The 18,648-nt window shown below is 41.8% G+C and overlaps 14 protein-coding genes across 14 annotated transcripts; 4 read left to right on the top strand and 10 right to left on the bottom strand.

The window, feature by feature from the left end:
* Window positions 1-447: 447 nt before the first annotated feature.
* Window positions 448-1,451, bottom strand: FA14DRAFT_159882 (uncharacterized protein). The gene has a single exon (XM_025498433.1). The coding sequence runs from the start codon at window positions 1,111-1,113 to the stop codon at window positions 628-630; it is 486 nt and encodes a 161-aa protein (XP_025358514.1). The 5' UTR covers window positions 1,114-1,451; the 3' UTR covers window positions 448-627.
* Window positions 1,452-2,000: 549 nt separating this feature from the next.
* FA14DRAFT_177484 (uncharacterized protein) lies at window positions 2,001-3,533 on the bottom strand (the record flags this gene model as incomplete). The annotated part of the gene is made up of 1 exon (XM_025500746.1): window positions 2,001-3,533. One exon carries the CDS (start codon window positions 3,531-3,533, stop codon window positions 2,001-2,003), a length of 1,533 nt encoding a protein of 510 aa, XP_025358513.1.
* A 1,601-nt stretch (window positions 3,534-5,134) lies between these two features.
* On the bottom strand, window positions 5,135-5,626 carry FA14DRAFT_153537 (uncharacterized protein; the record flags this gene model as incomplete). Its single annotated transcript, XM_025497608.1, has 1 exon — window positions 5,135-5,626. One exon carries the CDS (start codon window positions 5,624-5,626, stop codon window positions 5,135-5,137), a length of 492 nt encoding a protein of 163 aa, XP_025358512.1.
* Window positions 5,627-5,834: 208 nt separating this feature from the next.
* On the bottom strand, window positions 5,835-6,843 carry FA14DRAFT_183760 (uncharacterized protein; the record flags this gene model as incomplete). The annotated part of the gene is made up of 3 exons (XM_025501339.1): window positions 5,835-6,553; window positions 6,584-6,643; window positions 6,813-6,843. The coding sequence occupies 3 exons, from the start codon at window positions 6,841-6,843 to the stop codon at window positions 5,970-5,972; spliced, it is 675 nt and encodes a 224-aa protein (XP_025358511.1). The 3' UTR covers window positions 5,835-5,969.
* A 124-nt stretch (window positions 6,844-6,967) lies between these two features.
* FA14DRAFT_183757 (uncharacterized protein) lies at window positions 6,968-7,880 on the bottom strand (the record flags this gene model as incomplete). Its single annotated transcript, XM_025501338.1, has 1 exon — window positions 6,968-7,880. The coding sequence occupies exon 1, from the start codon at window positions 7,832-7,834 to the stop codon at window positions 6,968-6,970; it is 867 nt and encodes a 288-aa protein (XP_025358510.1). The 5' UTR covers window positions 7,835-7,880.
* Window positions 7,881-8,230: 350 nt separating this feature from the next.
* Window positions 8,231-9,595, bottom strand: FA14DRAFT_153534 (uncharacterized protein; the record flags this gene model as incomplete). Its single annotated transcript, XM_025497607.1, has 1 exon — window positions 8,231-9,595. The coding sequence occupies one exon, from the start codon at window positions 9,593-9,595 to the stop codon at window positions 8,231-8,233; it is 1,365 nt and encodes a 454-aa protein (XP_025358509.1).
* A 258-nt stretch (window positions 9,596-9,853) lies between these two features.
* FA14DRAFT_23896 (Prefoldin alpha subunit) lies at window positions 9,854-10,439 on the bottom strand. The gene has a single exon (XM_025502057.1). The coding sequence runs from the start codon at window positions 10,413-10,415 to the stop codon at window positions 9,939-9,941; it is 477 nt and encodes a 158-aa protein (XP_025358508.1). The 5' UTR covers window positions 10,416-10,439; the 3' UTR covers window positions 9,854-9,938.
* A 431-nt stretch (window positions 10,440-10,870) lies between these two features.
* On the bottom strand, window positions 10,871-11,125 carry FA14DRAFT_109458 (RING/U-box; the record flags this gene model as incomplete). The annotated part of the gene is made up of 1 exon (XM_025495878.1): window positions 10,871-11,125. A coding segment is annotated over one exon (255 nt), but the record flags the coding sequence as incomplete, so codon positions are not given.
* A 297-nt stretch (window positions 11,126-11,422) lies between these two features.
* FA14DRAFT_107474 (uncharacterized protein) lies at window positions 11,423-11,596 on the top strand (the record flags this gene model as incomplete). The annotated part of the gene is made up of 1 exon (XM_025495809.1): window positions 11,423-11,596. A coding segment is annotated over one exon (174 nt), but the record flags the coding sequence as incomplete, so codon positions are not given.
* Window positions 11,484-12,913, bottom strand: FA14DRAFT_170920 (uncharacterized protein). The gene has a single exon (XM_025500300.1). The coding sequence runs from the start codon at window positions 12,505-12,507 to the stop codon at window positions 11,935-11,937; it is 573 nt and encodes a 190-aa protein (XP_025358505.1). The 5' UTR covers window positions 12,508-12,913; the 3' UTR covers window positions 11,484-11,934.
* Window positions 12,914-13,501: 588 nt separating this feature from the next.
* Window positions 13,502-13,654, top strand: FA14DRAFT_114909 (uncharacterized protein; the record flags this gene model as incomplete). Its single annotated transcript, XM_025496078.1, has 1 exon — window positions 13,502-13,654. A coding segment is annotated over one exon (153 nt), but the record flags the coding sequence as incomplete, so codon positions are not given.
* On the bottom strand, window positions 13,634-15,971 carry FA14DRAFT_159881 (uncharacterized protein). The gene has a single exon (XM_025498432.1). The coding sequence runs from the start codon at window positions 15,921-15,923 to the stop codon at window positions 13,809-13,811; it is 2,115 nt and encodes a 704-aa protein (XP_025358503.1). The 5' UTR covers window positions 15,924-15,971; the 3' UTR covers window positions 13,634-13,808.
* Window positions 15,972-16,087: 116 nt separating this feature from the next.
* On the top strand, window positions 16,088-17,420 carry FA14DRAFT_188217 (uncharacterized protein). Its single transcript, XM_025501643.1, has one exon. It carries the CDS (start codon window positions 16,359-16,361, stop codon window positions 17,196-17,198), a length of 840 nt encoding a protein of 279 aa, XP_025358502.1. The 5' UTR covers window positions 16,088-16,358; the 3' UTR covers window positions 17,199-17,420.
* Window positions 17,421-17,752: 332 nt separating this feature from the next.
* FA14DRAFT_177473 (uncharacterized protein) lies at window positions 17,753-18,454 on the top strand (the record flags this gene model as incomplete). Its single annotated transcript, XM_025500745.1, has 1 exon — window positions 17,753-18,454. The coding sequence occupies one exon, from the start codon at window positions 17,753-17,755 to the stop codon at window positions 18,452-18,454; it is 702 nt and encodes a 233-aa protein (XP_025358501.1).
* Window positions 18,455-18,648: the final 194 nt, after the last annotated feature.

Here is an 18,648-nt window from a genome sequence, read left to right as displayed (position 1 = left end):
TTGGTACCGAACATGAAAGTGTTAATTTGATCAAGATCGGTCGAAGTGTTTCAAGTGTATGCTTCTTGTGCGAAGAAGGACCTGAACCTGCTCCGTTCATATGACCATGAGCTGGTGTCATATTGAATAATCTGTCTTTCTTGACGTGGTGATCAGAAGCAAGCCTCGCGAAGAAGATTCAAAGTGACTCGAAGAACTTTGTTTTTAGATGCATAAATTAGCCTCCTCAAGATTTCGGGCATATTAGCAGTGTAAGCGCCTGCCGATTAATTCTCATACTTTTTACCACTCAATCTATCGAAGGTTTGTACGATCGTTGACAAAACCTAACTATTAATTGGACAAGATGGACGGATCACTAACATCAGCCAATCATCTGAAAATGATCACTACCCGTGCAAACTTTTGACATGAGATATCCATTCATATGGATTTTTAATAATAGTACGCATACATGAATGTGTGATGATGTGAGTCGAATGATGCAAATTGCAAATCATAAGAAAGAAATTACTGAAACCTTGAGTAACAACAATTGATCGCTTCCAAATGGTTGCTATGTGTATGTAGATCGTCAATTAGACGAAATAATCATTGTCGTGAAAGAATCTACCGAATTGACCAAAATTAAAGCAATCCAACGCGGCTGGAAACATCAAGAGCATCTTGATCAGGTGTCAATTTGATGTAAGCCTTCTTCTTTCCGTCAGGTCGGATCAATGTTCTGATCTTCTCTGCTTCGACATCGTACAATGTCTTGATTGCGCCCTTGATTTGACGTTTGTTGGATGTGCGGTTAACGATGAAGACGAGGGTGTTGATCTCTTCAATCTTCTTCATGGCGGATTCTGTGTTGAGAGGGTACAAGATTGTCTTGTATGCGTCCATGCGAGGTGCATGGGGGATAGACTTGCGAGGGTACTTGGGGTTACGTGACAAACGCAATGTCTTTGGTTGACGGAAAGTAACTGAAGTACGGACCTTACGGATCTTTTGTCCGTTGGTTCCCTTCAAAGCTGCTTTCTTGGCGGCGGCAGCTTTGATGGCTTGTGGCTTAGCCTTAGCCTTACCTTCGGCTGAAGAGATAGAATCAAAGGAAGATTTGGTCAGCATGTCATTCGTAGGAAGCTGGAATTGGATGAATGCTGTTCGAATTCGACAAAGTGTACTGATGTATGTCGTTTTGATATGCCGAGTTGGAGTCTATTGGTGTACATGGTCGCGAAAGTGTGCGTTGATGGTATATTTTGGATGTCGTACTGAATATTATCACAAATTCCTTCCCTTTCACATCATCCCATCCCCTACTTCTCTTCTCTCTTCTCACACAAAGATCGAACCAGTCGCAATGATCGAATCGAACGGCATTCATCTCGTCTCGGATTACTCACCTGTGCCCTTGGTTGCACCCTTGTTGCCGCTTGACATGATGACCTATGTATATATTATGGTTGGTGGGTGATGATCAAAAGCTGGATTGTAGATATGTGAATTGGACATACGGATTTCCCTTCTTCCTGCCTAGAACACTCAACTTTCGCTCATTTACTCAACTACGCAGGTCTACTGCGCGCAAGCAGCTCGGGCGACTGTAGCTTATGGCTTCTGGGCCAAGTGCTATAGCAAGCAGCCAGTGCAGGAGCATGCCTAATTTAAACGCGTATTGGGCGAAAAGTCTGTCTAAAAAAGGTAAATTTGAACTGCGGCACACGTGCAACTGCGTTTTTGCTTCACCTCAACGAAATCGAACTTCATTCAAGCTGACGTAATATTCAAAATCCACTCAAAATCTCGCGCTAACCTTCTGCCAATTTCGCACGTGAGCTTAAAGGCATTCACTGCCATCATCAACAACGATTGTTATCTGGACTTGGTATATTAAGAGAAAGTGTCTGCTTTGACGATATAATACAATAAACTACAAACTATAAAAATGAGAGTATTCAAGAGTATAAAACTTTTTTGCTTTTGTTTGCCAGATCCGTCCCTGTGATGCGATTCTACATCAAGTCTTCCACGGTACTACGAGTTGTGATACGCTCTAAAGGATGTTCAAGCGATTCACTGTTCTTCTCCAGATCATTTTCCGCTTCGGAGCCTTGCTCTCCAGTATTTTGCATGTTTCTCGTACCATTCGACACCACACCAAATCCAAAAGGTTTCACTGAACCACCATCTCCCGTTCGTGTTCTGGGCCGTTCAGAAACGCTTCCCTCACGTACAGAACCAAATCTTGCTGTCCCTCCATCCGATGACAATAAGCTTCCGCGTGATGTTCGTGGGCGAAGATTTCTTGAATGATCAACCGAATGACCAAAAGGAGGTGGTGAACGTGTGCCTAGCGGAGACACGGGAGTGTGTGTCTTTTGCGTTCGATTAACATCTTCATCCACTGCTTGTCTGAATGCATTCACTAAATCTTCAGGATTCGTATCAGACACTTCATCAATCCTACCAGCTCTAGCCGAATGTGCTATGGTGCGAGACGGATTAGGCGTAGTTTTTGGTCGTGCTTGCGAACGTTGCCGTCTTTCTGCAGCTCCCATCGTCGTACGTAAAGATCTTTGCATTTCATCAAAATCTATCGCACTTTTATCCGACAAGTTTGTTGGAGAAATGATTGCAGGCGAAGGCAAGAATGAGCTTCGAGAATTCTTTTCTCGTATTTGTGCATTTGTTGAATGAATTCCATTTGATGCAAGAGTAGGAAGAGCGGCACTCGTACTGAATCTCCTGGAACTGGTCAGATATGGCCTACTGGCAAGATTTTCACCTGCTTCTGTCGCTCTTTCGAGGATCAGTTGTTTTGCATTGGCACTCTTGCGCGAACTGCCGACGGAAGATGGTGGTGATCGTATACTTGAGCCACGACTTTCTGCTCCCGAAGTAGAATACATATTGGGAGAATTGAAACTGAAAGGTGATGGCAGATCATGCGCTTCCATGCGTGCTCTCTCCGCTCCTGAATCGAGCCATAGTCTTCCTTTTGGTGGTATGACAACGAGATCGTCTCGTTTTGCTGGCAAGGTATCATTTTGGAAAGGATTTGTTGTGTTATAGGATACATTATCATCGCTATCATCACTCGAAGGTATGGTTGTAGGTCGACGCTGGCTCCATCTAGTCGAACAACTTTTGAAGAATGAGAACAGGTTTGTTTTTGAGGTGCTGCCGAATGGAGGAGGAGCAGGATTACTGCCACCGCTACTTCCTCTGCCACTGTTACTGCTTTGTCCTGCACTGCTGCCTCGGCTGATCAATTGTGATCGAGTGGCTTTTGGTACGAATGATGGTGCTTCTGCGATGCCCATCACTGCTAATTGTCGTTTATAATTTTCCACTTCGATCGCATCTTTGTCAGCAGGTGAAAGTTCCATCTCTGTGTGCCTTCGTACTGCGTTCGTACGCAATGGTTTCATAAACACTTTTGCCGGTTCGCTTGCCCTTCGATCTGGTAGACTTTCGGCAGCAATTCGTTCAGCAGACGAAGTACGATGCATTGATGAAGCAGGCATATTGACATGACCATCCATTGCTGAAAAGAAAAGTGAGTGAGAAAATCAACGGAACATTTTGATGAATCACTGATGGAGAAAGTTGGTAAATGAAGTTTGACCTGTCAAACAAAGAATCATATGACTTGACAGAGATTAAATGGAAAATCCGGTGAAAAGCCGTTTCTTCAGGTAGGAGACTACAATATATATATAACCTTTTTGAAGCGGCGCCGTTAAATGAGAATGTCCGATGACGAATGACGGAAGACGGTTATTTGAAGAGGAAAGAAGCCGCAACCAGGTGATACGTCCAGAGAAATGATTTGATGATGGAAGAAAGGGGATTGATTGATTTGCAAATTGACAAACATACTTGCTTATTGAAGCCACATAATAGCAAGAAATGTCACTCTTGGCGTTATAAGAGCGGATGTGAATGTGATTGTCATTCAATTGCGCTACTTTTCCCGTTTCTTATGCAAGAGTATGCAAGTAGTCAAATTAGAATCAAAATAAAAAAAAGAAAAAGGATCAAAACCTCTTTTGATGTTCTGCCTGATTTATTTTATGGAACCCCACGTCTGAGTACATAAATTGCTTTCTTTTATTTTTCCTATAGCGCGGATCTACGAGCTAATAAAAAGTTCTGCATTAAACCACCACATGCTGACTTCTACTTATTGCATATTCCCCCTTCTGAAAAGACGGCAATGTTTTATTAATTAGTGGTACGCCGAACAATTCAATTGCAATAACCATTGAGCGGATAAAAAGGATAAATATCCTCTAGAGGTTCATCAGAATTGGCTATCCGCTATTTATCCCACAATTCCCACAAGTTATTAGGATCGAGTCAAGGCAAATGCTGTCAAGCTGACTTTAAACGTAATTCTCAGAGAGCGCCACGAAAAGAAAGTTAAAGACGCTAAAATGGTCAATGGAGTTTCGAGTTTAAAAGCTAGTATACTTCCGTCTTACGTTATATGCACAAGTGATAGGTTTTATTCAAAAAAGCGGTAATTTTGTTTAATGCCGAATAGCCGATCGGTGATTGAATCATTTCATTAGTGAAAAGCGTGCATTGATTGGCATTTACGATATACAATACAATAAACACACAAAGGGCTTACCTTTGTCCTTTTATTCATAAAATACAAATCAAAAGTGGTTCAATTTCACTCGCTAATCATTCACTTTAAAGAACAAAGGATTGTCGGAATGAAGACAATGGATAAACATAACGGATATATTTTCTATGCTTTTTCCCTGCAGGGTAATCCAAACTCTACGTATCTGCAGGGTATCGATTTTGATATGGTACTCTTACCGACAAGTATAGTGCTTTGATCGACCAAAAATGGAATTAAACCGCAACTTTGGTTCTATATAATCAACCTGCATAACACTAAAGAAGTTTGAAAAGGATTTTAGAACGCTACCTTTGTCTAAGATCGTGCATGCATGACCTTCTTTAAATGACCGAAATTCTTTCCGAAATATACCGTCTTCACACGCTAAGAAAGAAAGGTAATTTACTGAATTCTACAAAGGGGAGGTCACATCGTGTGGCTTTAATTAGATTCTTAATGTACGCCTTTATGCATTTTATCATGTTCTCCTTACTTGTTTGAAAGGGCTTACTCGCTATCAGAATCCCGATGTTTGTGCGGATAAGACGGTGAAATGTATTGTGCGATCGAATTACCGGTATCCCAGTTCATTTCGCCTCTTTGATGTAAAATTCTAGCATCATTTAAAATTTCATCAATTTCCCGATCATGCTGCATTTTCTCATCAAGAGCAAGTTTATGTTTGTTATGCTTTGTGTTTGGTACTTTTGATAGGAATGTATTCACTGAGCTATTCTTATGGAATCTACCTTGGCTCATATTTGCATGTATTTGTTCAGCTTTCATTTTTGCAGACTCACTTTTTACACGAGCTTGATGTCCAAAATGTGTCATTTGCATATATCGAAAATTATTCGCTTCTTCTTTTGACATATTTTTCATCTTTATATGTTCTTCAATTCTTGACCCAAGTTCCGATAAAGATGCAGCTTTATTGTTTGATGTGCTCGAAAGATCTTTCGGTTTGGATGGGGAGCCTGGCATATGCGGAGAGCCCATCTTTGGAGAATTAGGTGGCGACGAGCAGTATACATAAGTAAGCTCGATGCTGCTAATGGTGAGTAAGAAAACAAAGAGTAGCATAGTTGTTAATATCATCTTGCTGAAATTGATTTTGGGATGAGTGGCTATCATTTGCCACTTCCGCAATCTATAAAGCTCAAATAATTACGACATTGTTCAGTGAAGCAGATTTTGCCTCAAACTTACGCAAATTCGATTATTCGGGGCTCTTATGGCAGTTCAGTAAGCAAATGAGCAGACATGGCCAAACAGTACCCGTTCAATTCCACAAATTGATATTTATTCTAGACTCGTACTATTTGTGTATATACAGAATGATTCATTTATGAATCGCATATCGCTGCTTCAGCGCTGCATGTGCTTTCGTGTTGAGCGTATTAAAAGCTTTTTCGCTCATTCCACTATGCAAATGATAGACTCTTGTATCGTGCATCACATCTGCCAAAGCACCCGCATGTTTGTTGGTCTGTCTGATTGCTTGTTTATGTTTGTATTCCATCGTTCCTGGAAGTACTCTGCGTGCCTTACTAAGAATTGAGTTTGGGTCACGATGAGCCGACTTAATCATGCCCGCATACCTGTTTTCATTTCTCATAGCCTCTGTTAAGCCTTCTCCAGATTTCTTAACTTGATTATGTAGAAATTTTTCTGGATTGTATTCGCGATTCTTACCCAATCGCTTTTGTTGCAATTCATATTTTTGTCCTGCCTTAGATAGCGGTGGAGCTTTTGGAGGTGGTGCTTCTTTCACAGGAATCGCACGATAGCCTGAAGATACATCTGCTTCAGAACGAATAGATGTGGTTTGTGCTAAATGACTAGCTTGTGAAGGGTGCGTAGACTGTCCTGTCGATCTTTTTGACCCAAGAGGTTTTATTTGCGCTCCAAACGATGTACTTATTGCTAAAGCAAAAAGAAGAAAAGTTATCTTACACAAAAGCATGATGAAGTACCTATTATGCTTGTCATAGTCGTGAGACAACAAACAAAGAGCTGTGATGAAGCAGGATAGAGATTTATTCAAAGGCATGTACATCGCCTCATAAGTCCGAGAGGGGCTTCAAATACCTTTATACGTATGGTAATCGGGCCGTTGTATAAGGACGTACCATCAATAAGTCACTCTAACTTTTAGGAACGTTCTGCAACGGGGCGTACATACTCGCCCCAGGATACAACGGAGCTTGTGCCATTGCAAACACACAACAGTGAGGATAAAATGCTGTACAGTTGAATATAAACGATTGAGAACAGTTGATGTACCGTTTAGGTGTAAGGAAAAGGGGCAGATGCAAGATAAGCTATAAACAATGGTTGTTACAAAGAACCTTTAGAAGCCTTCTTAGCCTTCTTTTCATTTTTCAATTCAATTTTGATATCATTAATTCGATGAGCAGTCTCAGCAATATCTCTGAGAACGTTCTTGTTCATCCTTCCTGATCTCATGTTTATATTGACATCCTTTTCGACGCGACCTAAAGTTTTAAGATTTTTGTTGTATTGCACTTGTGTTACTTTTCTTGGGATGGCATTGATGACGGTACGTAATGTAGAAGGTGGCTTGGAATCCATCTTGTCCAATTTTGCACCTTGTCGTAGCACTTTTTTTGCTGCTTTTGCTCCTCTGATTAATGTGAATCCATCCCTAAATCTTTCACGGTGTTGAACGCCTCCTTGAAGTTGATTAACTTTATCCTCGATCTTTCGTCCGCCTGTACTCAACGATTGAACCGTTAATTGTCCAGATGGAGGTTGCGATGAAGTATTCAAGGGAAGCGAACCATGTTCAGGGAAATTGCCACGTTGTAACCAAGAAGGAGTAGGTTTGCGCGTAGAACCATGTAAACTGCTTTCACTGATTTGTCCTTCACTGTGATGTGAGCTTGTCTCGCCACTATGTTCAGCGTGTTGACTGTGATCACCTTCCTTCTCTAGTTTTTTATATTGGTATGTCTGTTTGGGAGCATCTTCTATAATCTTCTTGCCTCTTACACGATCCCACAAAGAAGCCCTTTTGATTATCTTGTCTTCCTCAATACCCAAAAATCCTTCCTTATTTTGAATACCTTTCATAGGATCTCCTTGATTCCAGCTTGTAGACGTGGTCGGAAGCCCGCATATTTCCCAATTTTGCATACTTGCTAAGAGGAGAATCATGATCGCTCTCATATTGAAAAGCATCATTTTCAAGTCTTTTTATTTGTTTTGGTATGATTAAAAAATATCTAGGATATGGTGATTGTGAGAGAAATACAAATTCGCTCATCAGGTTCACTGCCATTGAGTTTCCTTGTACCAAGCCGTTCAATAATTGCCCCGGTTTTGCAAGTCGAGGCAAAAATTTGCTCTGGTACACGTTGCCATCAGGGACAAAGTTCAATAGATGATTAAAGATGTCATTTCTCCTTACATAGTACGAATGTTTACAGGATTAATAAATTTATGAGGCGCATCGGTCGAGTAGTAAATCAGCTTCTTCTGCGAAAATTTGAAAAATTAGATCCATGATATGGACTAGAGTTGAGAAATTAAAGTGCGATAGGTATTAGAGGTTGGAGGATTGTGAGAAATTGTGCGTTGTTAGGGATGTAATGGTGGAAGTCTTTTAGATTTGGGAGTTTGTGCCTTTTCTTGCTTCATCATCATTCGATGTCGGTTTTGTTCATCAACATTTTTACTGATATCCGTAAGCACGTCCAATTTCATCTTTCCTTCTTGCGCATGCAGGCTCACATCACTTACTACATCTTCCATTCGTCGTAAATGTTTATCATGTGAAGCCATAGCTTTTCTCCTGTCCCACTCGTGTGTATGAGGAACGTATTTCATCGCAGCACTTAGTGGTGCAGGACGATGTTTCTTGTATAACTCTTGATCAATTTCTGCGATTTTCTCCTCCTTCTCAAGCACTTTTTTACTCGAACGAATTCCTGTTCCCTTTACCAAGATTTCACGGAGTGCCTTTTGATGATCTCCTTCAAGACCCTTTATTCTCTTCTCGATATCTTTGCCCACTGGACTTAGCCCACCGGATCTAAGTGATCCTCCAGATCCCACGCTAGATCTCCCAACAGATTGAGCGCCAGATCTGGAAGAGCGACCGGCAGATCTAAAAGAGTCTCCTCCCCCTCTATTAATACCAGATTCAGAATGTGCAGGAGAGTGAAATGCGAAACTACCAAGCCCACCAGATCTGCCTTGGTGGCCAAGACCGACTGGCAAAGAACGACTGTTTTGATATTCATATAATTCCTCTCTATGTCTTTCGCTGCTGCCACCATGAGAAAGAGAATGTGCCGAATCAGAGGAAGAGCCTTTATGTACCAAAGTTGGACTGCGAGCGATCGCTTTTCCCTTCCCCTTGTCATCTCTGCCTCCTTGTCTAACAGGTTCACCTTTCTTATTCGAGAGCTGAACCAGCATCTTTTCACGCTCATCCCGACCGTGACTTGGACTTCTAGCTCCGCTTGACGAACCGCTTGAAGAAGCGCTGGGAGACCTTTGAAATTGAAGCTCATCTGCATGACTGCCCGGTGATGTAGATCCTTGCCTGTTGTGAGGGCTTCCGAAACCACTCAAATGTTGCGATTGCGGCGATTGATGAGAAGAGGAAAGATTTGTTCCTCGTTCAAGTTTACTTACACGATCACTTTGCTTGCGCTCTTTATTTTGCAATCGCCTATATGTAAAATCTTCCGTGAATGGAAGATAGGATTTCAATCCTTTGCCAAGTTTGACGTCTTGAACTTTATTCAAATTCAACGCTTTTCCGCGAACCATGACTCTCATTTTTGAGGTCGTGTCATCCCTAGCTTTCCTTGCATCTTCGAGCTTTTGATTTTGACTATGATCGCTGCCTTGTGACGATCCTGCTGCTTGAGCTTCCAAAACAGATAATACAATCGTCAAGATTGTATGCGTTATGATAGTTAAAATGATCCGCATTTTCTTTTTGTTATGATTGAGTACCTGCTCTTTGGAAAGACCTAGTACGATGGTATGACAAGTAAAGGCGGAAATCGAAAACCGTCCCGACTTTATAGAGAGAGCGGATGAATGTACCTCATTAAGAAATGAAATTTGCATAGCAGAAGCCCCGCTTCCAACAGAAAAAGCCATACAAAGGCCGTCGGTAAGTCCGAATCACCCTCAACCCGCATGTCACAGCCATGGCGACAAAAGGTACACTTATACCCAATTGAAGTTTCGTTTACGCAAAAAGTGATGATATTGATTTGCCTAGTGTACAATTATGATCGGGACGTAGATCGTATTGAGCATGATGACGCTATGCTTTTTGTGTTTGGCCTTCTGCACCGCCTGCTTGTTGTTGCTGCTGCGATACTTTGACAACCAAAATATCTCGTACGACACGCATATTATCTTCCTTTCTTGTGATTGTTTCTTGTAATTGTTCTAAACTTTTTGAAACGAAATCCACTCTTCCTTCATACATCTTTTGTGCATCTTCCGTACTTCTTTCGACGTAATATCCCGTTCCAACATCAACCAAAACCTTTTTCGAATCTGTCAACTTTCCTGGAACGTACAAGCTGCTGGTCAAAGGAACCAAAAGTTCACGTTGAGATTTTTGTGATTGTATAGCATTGATTGATTCGATGCATGTTCTGAATCTGGCCTGGGCTGCTTTCAATTGACCGTAAGATGCTGTGAGATGTTGTAGTTCTTGCTCCAACTGTTTTCGCACGTCTTGTAATTGTGCAACGTTTAGTTCAGTCACATCCACTGGTTGTTGTCCGGACATGTTTTTCGTTTGGGATGATCGTCAGGAAGGATGCATGCGAAGAAGTATATTTTCTACGCTAACACTTAAAGCGTGTCCGTGCAGCCTATGGCCGCATACATGAGCGGCAACTTTCTCATCAAGGATATGTTCATCAAAATGCAATATGTTATCAAGTATGACAAGTGTTTGGTATAATACAGATTTCGATAATAGTATATAGTACAACGGACCTCCCCTCGAGGATAGATCACTGTTCGGATTCCATGCTCAGACTGCCTTCGATTGTGTTTGTGGGCACATTTTCCTGCATATCCGTTGTCATATCCCCCGTCTGTTGTTGTCTTTCATTCGTTTGATCTCCATTTGCAGTAGCTTTGTCCTCAGCTGTGATCTCTTCTGCAATGGGGAAAGAGGGAAGGAAAAGGTAAGGATTGCTGGCATGACTTGAACATCTCCCTTAGAAAGTACTTACCCCACTTCCTTTTGCATAAAGGACAAAGAGGTTCCGGTTGCATCTTTTCCGTCCATCTGATAATGCAATGCATATGAAATATATGCGTACATTTACCAAACAAGATCGGACATTGATCACCAGGTTCATCACACGTTCCACAAACGCCATCGAATGCATTTTGACAAATACCGCAAATTGCATCTTCATCATCTTCATTGTTTACATCCCAAACCCAATATCCTACTGCTGACCAATCCGAGATGGTTACCTTCATGATGTACTGAGATTATTCATCATGTGAAGCGGGTGTTAATGTTATGGTCAACAGGAAGTGTTGCTTTGGTGTTGTTCCTTACCGTTGAGCACTTCCATACTTTACGCGTGTTAAGCATTTCCATTAAAGTACACGTGCGCGTATTTTTCCACTCCACAAAACCCGGAAGACAAGAAGAGGTTTGTGTGTAATCGGGAAGAGTTGTATTATTTAGCCACCATCAACAAGTATAACAACATGGCATCAAACAGACAAAGCGTATTTGATCAACATCAAAAGAAGCCACAAAGAGGTCTCTCTGCTCATTCTAGTTATCATCCAGGTGGCTATGGCGTTTCCGAAGGATTGAAAAGGGCAAGAAGACCTTTTGTGGTGAGAAACGTATTAGTAGGTGGAACATTGGCCGTCACAGCGATGAATCTATACCTCTACAGTATTTACAAAATCAAGCAGGATGACTTTAGTGACATTGGGGTGCCTGCTGGAACTCCTGCAGGATCTCCCGTCCCTGCCAATCAAGCAAAAGCATCTTCGATAGCAGCCACAAACGACACACTCGCAGCCCAATCGACTCCACCACAAGCACCAAAAGAGCGCATCGTATGAGGGAGCGTATGACGGCCTATCTTCCACCTGTACATTAGTCAATAGAAGGACATCTCACCACTTTTGCCTCTATGAGAAAACATTGAGTGCACTTATCAAATTGCAGCAGATAATTTTGGTCTATGAAGTCTATCTAAGGAGGGGCGGTTGGGAGTGTTTCAAATTGTATACGACTCTTTTCTCATCATCAATCGCTTGTCCCTCTAAGCGTTTTGTTGTTGATTGGCTTTAAGTCTTTTGATATGATCGTTGACAACATACGTGTTCAACACTTCTGGTGAGATATACTTTGCACCCGAGATACGCTTTAAACACTTGTTTCCTGCACCACATGAACAATCAAAAGGTTGTGACATATTCCATTCTGTGCTTGGATAAAAGAATTCCAAAACGTCACCTTGTTTGATATCACGTAAAGCTTCAGCGTGCCATTTACTTGGATCAGGAGAAGAAACGTTGAAATGAACGGAAGGAGAGCAAGAATGATTACAATAAAGTAAATCACTGTTTAATTCGATATGATCATTTTCGGTTACTTGAACTGTTGAATAACGAATTGCTTTACTTGGAGATGCATGACTCATCATTGCAATCGTTTCACCTTTGCTGTAATCTTGCAATGCTACCAAACAACTATTATATTCACCATCTCGGAATTGAACTTCAAATTTACCTGGATGAGTTGGTTTGTATGATTTTGCTGCTTTTGTTGGATCACCATTGGTCAAATGACCAGTGTATGCTGGAGCAGAAACGGCAGTGGCGGCAGGTGACATCTTGTTTAGTTGGGTGGGTGTGTTTAGGAGTTAATCGATTATTGTCCTTTTGTTTGTGGGGGGGGGGGTTGCTGAAATGACAGTTACCAGAAAGAAGGATGTCTGGTTTGTTTGTTTGTATGGCCTTTAAGGGATGTATAAGTTGAAGATGAGGAGTAAGAATGAATGTGGGGAGGAAGAATGAAACGGTAAACGGAATTACCGAATAAGTGCAATGAGAAACATGTTTAATATAATCTCATACCCGCATATAAGGAGATGTCGTGCGGCTTCTTCGGAGGCGGCAGCAGCAATTGTTCTTGTTGAGTGGTAACTGAGTCTTGTGTGCCCACAATCCGGATCTGCAGCATGGCACAGACAATTGATTGAGTGAAAAGGCACTTTAACTGTTTTATGCACACACATACACTCAACAAGCCTTGTGAAATGTCAAAACGCAGTGGCATTCTGTTTCCCGATACAATATAATCATAGCACAGCCCAATAGCCAGGTACACTTAAGAGTCTGGGCAATAAGCTAAACCAGCCGGTAGCCAGCCAGGCAAGACTGCTTAATTTCTCGGAAGCGGAATGAGCGAATGAGAAGACTTTATAGGGCGCGTAGTGTAAACTTGCCGACATCACGTGAATGTATACGAATAAAAAGAAGCAGAAGCTAAATTCAATCAAACAAACAGTTATGCTGTTAATCACATCTCCATCAAGATCATCAATCATGTCACGACTTCCTATCGCTGCAATGCGATCAAGTAGATTGCCACTAGCATCCGTTCAAGCACCTCGATTTGCTGCTGCCGTCGCTGGACCATCTAGAATTGGTTCTGTTGCCCAACGTCTTCCAAAGACATACAATACTTCCATGCACAATGTATCACTGATGGGATCTACACTACGACCAAGAATATCCTCAATTGCCCAAACTAAGGGAATGATTGCACCTCATCTACTTGCAAACGCTTCACAATCTCCATTACAAGCCGGCTCTTTGGGCTCTTCGATTCGTTATGCTACATACGGTGCAGAATATCAACCTTCACAACGTAAACGTAAACGTAAGCATGGTTTCTTGGCAAGATTAAAAAGCAAAACTGGACGTAAAATCCTCGCTCGTAGAAGAGCAAAAGGAAGTCGATTTTTATCGCATTAAAATGGGAAACGTTAACCACTACCATCTGTACAGTATCAACCAATTCGTTTTGTCTCAATTGTGATTTTATACATTGCAAGTGGATCATTGATCGTGTGCTAAAGTGCTGATGGGAAAGATGAATTAATGCAACAATGCTGGAGGAGCCAGACGTCTAACTATGAATTTCTAGAATATTTTTAGTGCTGTCTAATGTTGCAGCTGCGGTATTGAGTGCTGTTGTACTGGCATTTGATGCTGTTGCTGAACCTGTTGATGAAAGTGCCGAGGAAAGGGTAGAAGACAGTGATTCCAAAGCTTCTTTTCCTGCCGCACTTCCAGGTAATTGATTAGGAGGAGGAATCGGTGGTCCACCGCTGCCTGTCAAAGCATCTTTGATCGTCGTGATTGTAGAAACGACTAAAACGAAACATCCAAATGCAGTACATGCAACAGCCAAAGGTTTCGTTGTCAAGTACCAAGGTGTTTCCTTTCCACTTAATTCAGCTCCCCTTCTTCGCAATTGTGCTCCAGGCCGAAGTGGCAATTCAACATCATCCGCAGAGATGTCACCATGCATTTCACGATGCAATGCATTATCATCTTCTTCCTCATCTTGATCTTCACTTCCTATTCCCGCATAGTCTCCACGTCCTTCCCTCCTTGCATTTGCTGCACTCTGGCTTGGCTCTTGATCACAAAGCTTCAAGTAACATATTGCCGGAAAGATGAAGGCGAGTGCAGTAGCGCTCAATCCTCCTGTCACTTCCAGAACAACTCCCAAATCGGTTGCTAAAAGACTGACGATCAGTGAAGCTGCCGTTAGCGCTGATGTTACGATAATGTGTCGCCGATGATCATATTCGCCTTCGAAAAAGTATGTCTCAATCACTTCTCGTGCGACGAATAATTCCAAAGGCCATGTTGTTAGCATGTTCATTCCGAAGCAAAATCGTGCAATGTTGACCATCGTATCATCCGGAGGAAAGTTATTCAAGACGTTTCCCAGTGTTTTATCTGTAAAGGTCCAATATCCTGCCAAGCTCATTGACACCAAAGCAGCAGCAGCAATAGCTGTCGAATAGTGCGTAACTTTGCCGAATCGGTCCATTGAAGGTTCCTTCAAACTTCCATAAATCAGCAAGGAGTTGTGGTGACAAACAAATGCGAAAGAAATGACAGCGATTGATCGGACGACGTTGGAAATGTTGATAACAGTGAATCGTAAACTGGGGTCACCTTTCAATTCTGCAGGCATTGCCGGTCCTCGAACGATAACAGTAATGATGATCAAAACCATACTGATCAACGCAATTGCGCTTGCCCTACTCAAGCTTTCGATTTCGCGATATAGAGAGAGTGGAAAGGATATGCTCATCGTGCAAACAATCATGATGAAAGCTCTTGACGTCAAAAACGAATGCTCAAGTGCGGGTATAAGTGAAGATAGCACATGAGGGATGGTGTCTCCGATGACCACGATAAAAGCACACATTCCACCGAAAGCGAAAGCGCCTTGAAAGATTGAGACAGCCACCCTTCCATTCTTACCGAAACAATGATCCATGATGTCTATGTATGTCGTCCGTCCGGATAGCTTTGCGTTTAGCACGATCAAACGAATCGTCCAATCTGTCAGCATTGCAATAAGTAAGATCAAACCAATTCCAGCAAAACAACCCGAAGCCCGAAGCGAGTAAGGTAAACCGACCACACCTGCACCTAAAATGCTATTGCTCATATTCCAGGTACTGTCCAGTATTCCTGCACCTCTCCGTAGCCAGTCCGGTAATTCTTCGCTTTCCATCGTTCTCCGCAAGCTTTCTCGAAAATCATGACCGGTTGCGTCACTTATACTCTGTCTTGCTCTGTTCATAGCCGGAGGTAGATGGTCCATTATCCTGAAACCGCCTCTCTGAGATCTTGATGAGACGTCTGCGTTTAATTCATCAGTACTTCGAAGTGCTGCTTGTAATTCTTCCTCTTCAACATCTGAATCGTCTGCATCAAATTCCGCTTCTCTTGATGATTGCGTTGACTTTAGGCCGTATGCTCTCGCTCCTTTTTTCGAAGGTGATTTATTTTCGTTGTCTTCTTCATCTTCATCAAACAGTATTCCAGCATGATATTTATGATTGGTATGTCCATTCAACCCTTTACTCAAATCTGCTTCTTCTCCATCTTCATCATCTTGAATATTGAATATTGTTTGATTTTGTTCTGAGAATCGAACAGATGGCCTTCTTGTCTGATTTGAAGGCCTTCCGTTTGCCTTTGAATTTGAAGACATATTTTGGTAGAGGTTTGTGGTGAAGAAGTGGAAAGGGTGATCCGGTCCCTTTTAGTTTAGGTGAATGTTTGAAATGCACGGACAGATGAACGCTGTGGCATTTCTATTTTACGTTCAACTTCGCGCGTATGCAGACAAACTCTTTTAACGCCAACAACCATTTCGTTTCAGGCACAGATTTAAAGCTTAAACATTGGAACAGGATTACCACCCGCACCTCTTTAGGGATGGCGGCTTGTATGTGTACACAAACATACACACACAAACGCATACGCCCCTCTTGAAAAGCAGTACAGATAAGCTCTCCTACGATCGATTCGGGACTAATGAGGTCGTTTGCATTTCACAATCTGATATCTCATCACTGGATATAAAAAGGGAAAAAGCTTACCACTCCCTTCTCACTGGTATCCATCATCTTGTCCATTCTTACGCATGTTGAAGCAACTTTTGGACGTCAACCTTGTGTGGTTTACCAGTTTGATTCTCAATGTACTTGCTGGCTATCATATGAACCACCCTCTTCCATCAAGTAACAAAGAGCACGAGAGGCCATTTCATGCTGATGAAGTGACTCCGAACTTACCTGGTTTGACTAATCATGGTAAAGCAGTAGAAAAGGAATTGGAAAGTCATTTGCAACAAGGTTTGCGTCCTTCAAAAGTAGGAGAAGCAAGAGTTAGAAATTTGTGGGAGCACGGAAAGACTGCAGAATATGAAAGAAATAAAAGGCATGTGAAAAGTTTACAACTAAAGAAACAAATCCAAAAAGAAAGTCGTACTTTCTTTGGTAGAATACGTTTAAGACGTGAAGGCATCCAAAAACTGGCAGAAGACAATAAGATCGAAAAGGATCAATTTCGACAAACTCTTCGTGATATCGCTCACGATACTAAAATACACCGAAAACTTCATACTATCGGTACAAAAGATTTCAATCATATAAACAAGCCTAAATATAAGATATCAAAAACGTTAGGTTATGATTCTGATGGAAATTCAAAAGGTTCTTCTTTCGGCTACAGAGATAAACCTCCTAGTCCAAGCGAATCAAACGAAATTTTCTCACGCCCTACACGCAATACCCCCCCTCCTGCTTCCAGCTCTTCTTCAAGTTCTATTCCTTCACTTCCTGCGTCTAGCCGTGATCCTTTTTCAAGTAGCTCAGATAATACTTCTTCTCATATGTCTCATGCAAGTTCCACAGCAACATCTAGACTTCAATCCCAAAGAAAAAGGTCGATCCAGGCTTGGTTCTCCGACTCAAACTCATAAAGCAGGAGCGTCAAATAAGCCCCGATACTCTACCATTATAGCGTCCTCTTTTGTGTTCCCATGTTCTTCCTGATTATCATCTACCAAAAATTGATTTGAAAAAAAGCAAGACCTTCATCACCTTTGTAGCCTCGGTGTAAAAAAACGGATACTTTATTCTGATACTCGATTTAATCAAGGGAAGAAACTGTGTCCCTTGGTTTTGTAAATTTGATCATGACTTGTGTAACCAAAAGGCTGTATAGTTCAGAATGAGTATTGATCTTTGCGCCCCTTTGGCTGTGAGCATTGCGTTCTGCGGTATAACAAGATGATGTAAAAGGTCAGATACATTATATGCAAAGACCCAACTGGGGCGTAGTACAGTTGAATTCCTTTCAAGGCAACGACGCATATTAGATGAAAGTATTTAAAGCGCTCATTTTGATTAGAAAGTTTCAACCTACTCTTACTATCAAGAGTTTCAATTACCATCAGTCATAGCACATATGCTTGTTTCTCAACTGACCACACTGTTTTCCCTGCTTGTCTCGATTGGAGTGGGAACCTATGCGATGAATTCTGAAAGGGTTACACTTTTAACCGATTCAAGCAAAAGACCAGCGAGCGCAAACACCCCGAATCCAAACTTGAAGGATCTTTCTCGTCATGCTAGAGCAATTGAAGAACACTTACATCATGTTCATCCAAGTGAGGTAGGAACGTACAGAGTCAATGAACTATACAAAGTGCATGGCGAAGCAGAAATTCAGCGTAATAAACAGCAACATCATATGAATGTAGATTCGCAAATGATGCAAGGACATGAAAACATCAAAGCAGGTGATAAACGAGTACGTAAAATGTTACACGGTACCCGAGCTGAAGAAAAGCAAAAGGAAATCGCTATGCACGACAACTACAATAATGCAAAGGAAGAAAGAGACAAACATAGAAAAACTATGCGAAATATTAAATCTGATGCTAGAATCCATCAAAAAGCGGGAAATTTTGTTGAACAAGATGTGCGATTTGTGACACAAATGAATTTTGATCATTCTCGTCAGCTTGGATTCCGAAAAGATGGAAGTCATGTTTCATCGGTTCCAAACTCTCCAACGGGCTCCCCACGTGGATCTCCCAGTAGCTCTCCTCATGGATCCCCAGTTGGCTCACCGCGTGGATCTTCCAGTGCCTCTTCAGGTAAATTTTCAAGTAGCTCACCCAATCGTTCAACAAGTGGCCCTGGACCTTCACACAAGACCACTGGCGCTTAGAAATACAAGGTCATCGCTGTGGCATATAATGACAATTTCGTTATGCACACCCACTTAAAGCCAATAACAAGTCAGGCACACAGTCTAGCATCGCGATGACGAGCCCTGCACCTGTGATAGGAAATGCTTTGAGGGTACACTTTTGTGTACACAAGTGCAATGTCACCTCTTCATCGCCCCTTGTAAACGTTTAT

Source organism: Meira miltonrushii (assembly GCF_003144205.1).
Source record: "Meira miltonrushii strain MCA 3882 unplaced genomic scaffold FA14scaffold_1, whole genome shotgun sequence".
Classification (NCBI taxonomy): Eukaryota; Fungi; Basidiomycota; class Exobasidiomycetes; order Exobasidiales; family Brachybasidiaceae; genus Meira; species Meira miltonrushii.
Note: the sequence above shows the minus strand (reverse complement) of the source record. Positions and strands in the feature narration are given on the sequence as shown.

What these genes read in the sequence shown, in the direction of transcription:
- FA14DRAFT_159882 (XM_025498433.1), bottom strand. Translation starts at nt 1,113, where the DNA reads ATGCTGACCAAATCTTCCTTTGATTCTATCTCTTCAGCCGAAGGTAAG.
- FA14DRAFT_170920 (XM_025500300.1), bottom strand. Translation starts at nt 12,507, where the DNA reads ATGTCACCTGCCGCCACTGCCGTTTCTGCTCCAGCATACACTGGTCAT.
- FA14DRAFT_23896 (XM_025502057.1), bottom strand. Translation starts at nt 10,415, where the DNA reads ATGTCCGGACAACAACCAGTGGATGTGACTGAACTAAACGTTGCACAA.
- FA14DRAFT_159881 (XM_025498432.1), bottom strand. Translation starts at nt 15,923, where the DNA reads ATGTCTTCAAATTCAAAGGCAAACGGAAGGCCTTCAAATCAGACAAGA.
- FA14DRAFT_188217 (XM_025501643.1), top strand. Translation starts at nt 16,359, where the DNA reads ATGTTGAAGCAACTTTTGGACGTCAACCTTGTGTGGTTTACCAGTTTG.